Here is a 7,872-nt window from a genome sequence, read left to right as displayed (position 1 = left end):
GAAAGAAGCGGCGACGGCCTCAGCCAGCCGGTCACCGAAACGCCGGGGAGGGAGGCGAGCGCCTGCCGCCGCCGCGGCAGCATCCGCGAGATCCTCCTCCGCAGCCACGTCCGCCCACCGCGGGAGAGGACGGGGGTGAGGGTGGGGAGGGCCGGGGCGTCGCTGCCGGAGGAGGGAAGCAAGCCGCCGGCGAGGGGCACGAGGACGGGGGCGGCGCAATCGCCAGAGGCGAGACGCGCAAGGTCGCCCATTTCCTCCTTTTTTTTTAGATCATTCTGCTAGGAGTTTCCCTTGGAGAGATCTTAGATGCAAGAACGGCAACTCTCTCGTGGGCTTATGGTTTCTCCTTCTGTCGATCTTACTTTATCTGGCCCTTGTTTCTTGATTTCCAAATTCGATCGCATGTGTCCTTATGACCTGACCACTGCGATGTCAGTTCGCGGCTGTTGTCGGCAAGGAATTTTTTGATAGGGTAATCCTAGGCACAAACCAAACGGACCCTACCTCTATATTTCGACTGTCAAGAGTTGGGCTCCAGTAGTAGCTAAACAAGAGAAGAAACTGATCAAGTGATCCCAACCTAAAAACAACTGATCAAATTCCATGAAGAGATGTCTCGCTCATTTTGAAAACGGAAAAAAATGGAGCACCACCGGCAGTAGCAGTAGCAGCTCAATCGTTGTGGTCTGCTATCTTGCATTGTTTAGGCCGGAAGTTGTCCTTCGACATGAGCGACTCGACGAGCCGCTGCAGCCGTGTAGCCCCTGGGCCAGAATGCAGGAGTGTCGTGTCCCCGATGGCCGAGCAATGATCATCGCTGCCGCCTCCACCAACATTTCCTGTGCACCAGCCGCCTGGGATGACCATGCCGGGCTGCCGTGACAGGAGTTCCACGTCAATCTTAGCGAGCACCGGGTCGTTAGGGTCTCGGCCGAACTTGCGTGCAAAGGGGGCGTCACTGCGGAGCATCCTATCCCAGTGAGTGGCGTTGATGAGCTCCGGATGCTGCCCTAGGGGCTCGCCCCAGGAGATGTAGTGCATGTCGTGGTTCACGGTGGTGTTCCGGAACTCGTCGGCGTTGCAGGCCACCGTCTGGAAGTAACCCTCCGGAGAGGAGACGAAGTTGCCGTAGTAGAGGAGGAGGGTGCGCGGGAGGTTGTCCCACCCCCCAATCAGGTACTCCACGAAGGGCCGCGACAACACCGTCCAAGCAGAACCTGGTTATTATCAGACAGAAACTATCAACAGCTAGCTAGAATAATACTCCCTTCTTCCAAAAACATATGGCGCGCATTGACTTTTTTGGTCTTCATCACACGAACTTGACTATAATTTTCACTTGTTATATGCCTACAAAATTATTATAAAGACATATGAAATAGAATTGTTCTTTAAGATAAATACGATGATACTATTGATACATGTTTAATTCATGCATTTTAGTATATAGTAGTGGTCAAAATTGTGCAGAAAAGACTGTGCAAAGTCAAACGCCCTTATATTTTGGAGTACATAAATATAATATGAAAGTATACTTTATAGTTTGTTTAATTATACTAATTTGATATTTGTGGTCGTTGATAAAAAAAATTCCAACAAACCTAATCAAATTTTGTATGGTTTGATTTCATACAAAATTTATATGCATTAATTTCAAATAGAAAGGGGGTAGTATACTAGCGCAGGTTCTGGCTCCGCCACGGCTCCTTGCTAGTTAGTAGTACTAATTAAAAACGCAATTTCGAATTCATAGAGGGAGAAATTGTTGGGACAAACCCGGTCCGGTGACGAACGCCCCTCGCCGCCGAACGGCGCCTCGGCCGCACGCACGGCCTATTCTTTTCCTCTGGGCACATACCACGTTACAATACACAGGCCGGGTGAGTTTATACTCGAGTGCTCACCCGTCGACACCGCGTCCCACTCTGGCCGCTGCGCGCGATCCGCACTCGCCGGCGCCCACGACGCGCGCTCGTACGCGTATGTCTCGGCTAGGCGAACCGATCGCTACGCTTGCAATGCGCCACTCACGCCAACTGCCTCCACGCACGCACACACGCACGCTACAAACCATCGCCATGCACACATGCACGCACGCCTGACTAACTAACCTGGAGTCTAACCAACCTACGTGCATGACACACACACGACCTAATCAACTGACTCAATCATGATTATTATCCTAACATAAGTGCCCTCCATGCATCTTCCCACTACGAAGCACGAGCAGATTAGTTGGAGGCCGGCTACTGAAAAATGATGACAGCCGGCTACTCTCTCTCTCTCTCTTACGTACGACCGTTTGTCCATACTCGATCGTGCTTAGGCGTCGCACAGACGACGTGGCCTGCAACTCATCTGCACGTATCCGAACGTGTGTTTTCAACTGAGACATGAATTGCAGTCCAAGAACTTTTATTCTATTTGAAGAAGAAGGAAATGCCGTCCTTTTGCATAGATTAATTGATGCACGCATGAGCAAGCATTGAAGTTCATGAGCAATTAGGGACTTCGATCAGCCATGGCAGCGGCGACGCTTTCCGCCGTCTTCCCTCTTGGGGCGTTGTCGTGGAGTTTAGATGTGCTAGGTTGTAGCGTGGGGGTGTTTAGTGCTTCCGGTGCTTGTAGCTGGTAGCATAGCCGCGTGCGTCTGTGTCTGCCGGATATCTTAGGATCGGCTTTGTAAGAGGGCTACCTCACCATCTTGTATCGTTCGGCCGTGTACCTCTGTGGTTGGTGCTTTATATACAAAGCAGGGCGAAAGCCTGTTTCGAGAAGTTTTGCCAACCAATTTTTTGATAGGGTAAACCTAGGCACAAACCAAACTGACCCTGCCTCTATATCTCGATTCTCAAGTGTTGGGCTCCAATAGTAGCTAAAAAGGAGAAGAAACTGATCAAGTGATCCCAACCTAAAAACAAGTGATCAAATTCCATGAAGAGATGTCTCGCTCTTTCAAAACGGAAAAAATGGAGCACCGCCGGCAGTAGCAGTGCAGCTCAATCGTTGTGCTCGACTATCTTGCATTGTTTAGGCCGGAGGCTGTCCTCCGACAGGAGTGACTCGACGAGCCGCTGCAGCCGCACAGCTCCAGGGCCTGAATGCAGGAGTGCCGCATCCCCGACAGCCGAGCAATGATCATCGCCGCCGCCTCCACCAACATTTCCTGCGCACCAGCCACCTGGGATGAGCATGCCGGGCTTTCGCGACAGGAGTTCCTCGTCGATTCTCGCAAGAACCACGTCATCGGGGTCTCGACCAAACTTGCGCGCGAAGGGGGCGTCACTACCGAGCATCCTACCCCAATGAGTGGCATTGATGAGCTCCGGGTGCTGCCCCGAGGGCTTGCCCCAGGAGATGTAGTGCATGTCATGGTTCACAGTGGTGTTTCGGAACTCCTCGGCGTTGCAGGCCACCGTCTGAAAGTAGCCCTCCGGGGAGGATACGAAGTTGCCGTAGTAGAGGAGGAGGGTGCGTGGCAGGTTGTCCCACCCCCCGATCAGGTACTCCACAAAGGGCCGCGACAACACCGTCCAAGCAGAACCTGGTTATTATCAAACAAAACTATCAACAACTACAATAATACTACATAGATATATAATATAAAAATATATTTTATAGTTCATTTAGGAGTTTTGCTAAGTTTCAGTCGAACTAACCATATCCTTTAGTTTTTGTGGTTGTTGATAAATTTTTCCGACGAACTTAATCAAACTTTGTATGATTTGATTTCAGACAAAATTTATATGTATTATTTTCAAATAGAAACGGAGTAGTATACTAGCTCGAGTCCTGGCTCCGCCGGGGCACCATGCTAGTTAGTAGTACTAATTAAAAACACAATTTTGGATTCGTAGAGGGAGAAGTGCCGTCCATCTTCCCACTACGAGGCACGAGCAGATTAGTTGGAGGCCGGCTACTGAAAAATGATACTAAGGCCAACTCCACTTCGCGACCCCATTCTATCCGGCCCCGTCCGTTTGAGGTAAAAGGGACAAACGAGGCGGCCCAGCGCGCGACGGCACGGACCCGTCTTGTCCGTTTTGTGTCCGGACCGACCCATTTCGAGCGCAAACTTGCGCCGGGTTTGGGTCGCGGCGGACACCAAACGGACACGCGCCTCGTCCGCGTCGGGGCCGCGTGGCAGGCGGCCACCTACCTCCCACCAGCCCACATCAATGCGCACGAGCGGGCGACCCCACCTGTCATCCGCACATCGGAAGGTCGCCGTCCTTCTTTAAATGGGAAGCGTGGACCGGTCGTCGTCCACACTGCCCCACGCCACCCCGCGGCCTCCTCGAAACCCGACAGCGCCGAACCCTAGCCGAAGCCCTCCATTGTCCTCGAGCTCGCCGGCCGGCCACCTCGAAGCCATGGGCTTCTGGAACCGCAAGGGGAAGCACGACCGTGAGGCCAGCTCCTCCTCGGGGCGCCGCCGTGGCTCCGTGAAGAAGGAGGAGCCCGTGTCTCCTACGCGCTCCTCCCGTCGAGCCCCCACGCCGGCCCCCTTCACCATCAACCCTAGGCCCGCCGGCGAGCGCGACCGGCAGTACCTCGCGGTGGACGTGTGCCGGCGGTACTGGGATACGAGGACGCCGGTCCCGTGGAGCGACGTCCACCTCCCCAATGGCTGGCACCTCAGCGCCGACCGGGTCCCGATCCCGCCTGTGCCGGCGAGCGGCCGCGCGCGCCGCGATGAGATCGAGCACCGCCGCCGCGTCCTCCCCGATGACTTGTTCTACGACGACAGGTACGCCCCAGATTCCGACCTATGGGACACGTGGCTCCGGGACGAGCACGACACGCGCCGCGCGTCATCCTTCGCCGGCACGGTGTCGGGGCCGCGGCGGCCACGTCGAGAGGTGCGCGGGCGTACGCGCGTGCGCGGCCTCACGCCCACGCCGTCGCCTTCCCCGTCTCCGTCACCACCTCCACCTCCTCGCATGACAGCGGAGGAGGAGGCCCGGCTCGTGCAGCGTGTCATGGACGACTCCATGTACACCCACGACGAGCGCCAATGGGACGGCTTGGAGGAGGCGATGGCACTCTCTGCCGCCGGCGACGTCGCCTTCCCCGAGCTGCACATGGTAGCTGTCAAGGAGGAGGAGAGGAGGGAGGAGGCGATGGAGGAGGAGGAGCCGGTGGCCGCGTTCCACTCGGGCCTGGTGGGCCAGGGGTGGGGCTGGACCTGCACTGCTCCGGAGATGGCCGCCGCCGTGGGCGTGAACTGGTGCGCCACTCCGCCGCGGTCACCGGAGCGGGAGGCGTCGCCACGGGAGGAGGTCGTGCAGGCACCTCCCGCCGTCCAGCCCACCCCCGTCTATCACGCACCGCCGGCCCACCTCTGGATGCCGCCGGCCTACGTGGACCTCGTCAGCGACGAGGACGACGCTGACGGCCACTGAAGACGGCGACAGCATCGACGGGCGCGGGCAGGAGCGCGCTGGCGGCGGCCGTTTTTTATTTTCTTTTTTATGTTTAATTATGTCAAGTTGGACGTGAAACTGCGCCGTTTTGTGGCCATGGACCCTAACTTAAGTTTTAAGTTTTTTAAAGTGCGTTTATTTACTTTTTTAAGTCATTTTGTTTAAGTTTTTATGTTTTTTTCAAACACATCCAACACGGACAAGATTTGGGGTGCGGCCGCGCGGTGGGCGCACGCACGACCCAACGGACAGAGGCGGACACGGGCGAACCCATCGGCGCCCCAAAGGGACAAAATCCGGCCAAAACGGACGTCCGTTTGGGATCGCACGGTGGAGATGGCGTAACAGCCGGCTACTCTTACGACCTTTGTCCGTAGTACTCGATCGTGCATATAATAATGAGATGATGCTTAGGCGTCGCACAGACGACGTGGTCTGCGACGTATCTGCACGTATGCGAACGTGTGTGCTTTCAACTGAGATCTGAATTGCATAGACCTAATGAGATGGTGCTGGCTGATCACGAACTTTTATTCTCTTCTTTAAAAAGAAGAAGGACATGCCGTCCTCTTGGATAGATTAATTGATCATGCATCATGAGCAAGCATTGAAGTTCATGAGCAATTAATTAGGAGCTTGGATCAGCCAAGGACATGAACGATGGATGATCATGCAACCGTACCTGTGAAGAGCGTGAAGGCGGTGGGCAGCTCCCGCTTCTCGGTCTCGGTGTTCATCCACATCAGGTCGCGCTTCGTCTTCACGTACAGCCCCGGGTCGACAACCAACGGCTTCGCCCTCGCATGCCTGCCATGGCAACAACGTCCGTCAATGCTACACCACTCGGCCGTTCGCGTCGTCAATTCTAGCTAGCTAGCTGCAGATTTGGTAACGATCGAGAACACGTACGCTTTCCAGCCCATGTCGCTCGTGTGCTCGATGAAGTTGAGGTCGCGCGGCAGCCGCGAGAACACGTCCATCAGATCTGCAAAGGTTGACAATGCCATGGCGAGGGAAATCATCAGCAGTAGAATTCAGCAGGAATGGAAGAAGTCATGTGCACTGCGCCATGGCCATGCAATGCAAGGCAGGACAATGGAGATGGATATGTATGTACTGACCGTCCTGCGTGACGAGCGGGTAGTCGGAGGCCGAGAGGTTGATGAACCAGTCCCAGTCGGCGGCACCAGAGCCGTGCAGGAAGGCAGCGGCGGCGTGCAGCGTGGTGGTGACCATGGTGATGCCCCGGTAGGTCACCAGGTTGGCCTTCTCCACCACGCGCACGTTGCCGGCCGCGACGAGGACCGGATGCGCCGCCACGAAGGCCGCCAGCTCCGCGCGGTCCGAGTCCGGCGCCTCCGCGTCCAGGTGGAGGATGTAGCGGTTCCGCGGGTGGTAGAGCGCGAGCAGGCAGCGGCGCAGCCTGCCGGCGTCGCCCTTCGAGCCAGAGACGAGGTAGGCGAAGCGCGGTGGCGACGGGCGCTGGGTGGCTGCGGAGTACCGCTGGAGGAAGAGTGAGGCGGAGGGGAGCGCGGCCTGCGACGCCGCGAGGAGGAACACCGTGAAGATTCCCCCGAAGACGACGGAGAGCAGGACCCGCAGGTCGATGCCGGCGCAGGAGGAGGAGCGGCCGCGCGGGGAGGACGAGGGGGTGCCGATGTCGATGTCCATGGTGGCAAAGCATGGCTGCGACTCGGCAGGGTGGTGCTTGATGGGCGGCAGACCGGCGGCAACCATGGCGGCAAAGCACGCAGGGTACGTTGTGACCGGTGAGCTGCCAGCAAATAAGTTTTGTAGCTGCTGCTGATGCTGGATGTGCGACGAACAAAGCAAACCACCGGCGGACTTGTGCCTCTCTCGGTCGTCGGATAAAATACCCTATCTTGCCGAGGACTTGACCCCACGGAATGAATGAGCGCTTAATTAGAAATCTGAGATGAGCGTTGATCGGACAAGCAATCATGGGCAGTGGCACGTCGAGGATATAGACACGTCGGTGTCGGTGGCTCGGGAGTTGTACGTGGTCTGTTTCGTCGGGAAGTTCCGGATCACTACGGAACAATGTACCTTAGCAACAACTTACCCAGTTCAGGTCCTCACCCCCTTGCCACGGGACATAGACATTTTTTTTGATAAAGGACATTTCATTAAATTGACATATGGAGGTGATACAATCGCATCGAAAAAATGTCCGGCCTCTTCATAGCTCGATGCACACAGCCAATAAGTCCAACCGTCTCAAAAATAAAAATCGTTTTACAGCTTAAAAAATAAATAGATCTGTCCAGCCTATGATGTGGCAGATCCTATCCGGAATTACACCACCATCCATGAGGGTAGAAAACCTCCCTGGCCGTACGCTCCAGCCGCGTAGACGCCATCATAAATAGGTCCCTGTCCTCCGGCCTCTGCAGGATAGACCAAGTACGGAGCCATCGCGTACATA

The 7,872-nt window shown here is 55.7% G+C and overlaps 1 protein-coding gene across 2 annotated transcripts; it reads right to left on the bottom strand.

Moving 5' to 3' along the window:
- Positions 1-325: 325 nt before the first annotated feature.
- On the bottom strand, positions 326-7,643 carry LOC109734057 (beta-glucuronosyltransferase GlcAT14A). 2 transcript variants are annotated; one of them, XM_020293277.4, is made up of 4 exons: positions 6,548-7,643; positions 6,336-6,411; positions 6,109-6,233; positions 326-1,217 (listed from the first exon to the last, which is right to left on the bottom strand). In XM_020293277.4, exons 1-4 carry the CDS (start codon positions 7,161-7,163, stop codon positions 673-675), a joined length of 1,362 nt encoding a protein of 453 aa, XP_020148866.1. In that variant the 5' UTR covers positions 7,164-7,643; the 3' UTR covers positions 326-672. The 2 variants fall into 2 exon arrangements, with proteins under 2 accessions (XP_020148866.1, XP_040252928.1); XM_040396994.3 differs by lacking the exon at positions 326-1,217 and adding an exon at positions 2,799-3,544.
- Positions 7,644-7,872: the final 229 nt, after the last annotated feature.

This window comes from Aegilops tauschii, chromosome 7, assembly GCF_002575655.3.
Source record: "Aegilops tauschii subsp. strangulata cultivar AL8/78 chromosome 7, Aet v6.0, whole genome shotgun sequence".
Lineage (NCBI taxonomy): Eukaryota > Viridiplantae > Streptophyta > Magnoliopsida > Poales > Poaceae > Aegilops > Aegilops tauschii.
Note: the sequence above shows the minus strand (reverse complement) of the source record. Positions and strands in the feature narration are given on the sequence as shown.

What these genes read in the sequence shown, in the direction of transcription:
- LOC109734057 (XM_020293277.4), bottom strand. Translation starts at nt 7,163, where the DNA reads ATGGTTGCCGCCGGTCTGCCGCCCATCAAGCACCACCCTGCCGAGTCG. An exon ending in AGCGACATGGGCTGGAAAGC is followed by an intron (nt 6,234 to 6,335) that starts GTACGTGTTCTC and finishes TTGCCATGGCAG; the next exon opens with GCATGCGAGGGCGAAGCCGT. An exon ending in CGCCTTCACGCTCTTCACAG is followed by an intron (nt 1,218 to 6,108) that starts GTACGGTTGCAT and finishes GATAATAACCAG; the next exon opens with GTTCTGCTTGGACGGTGTTG.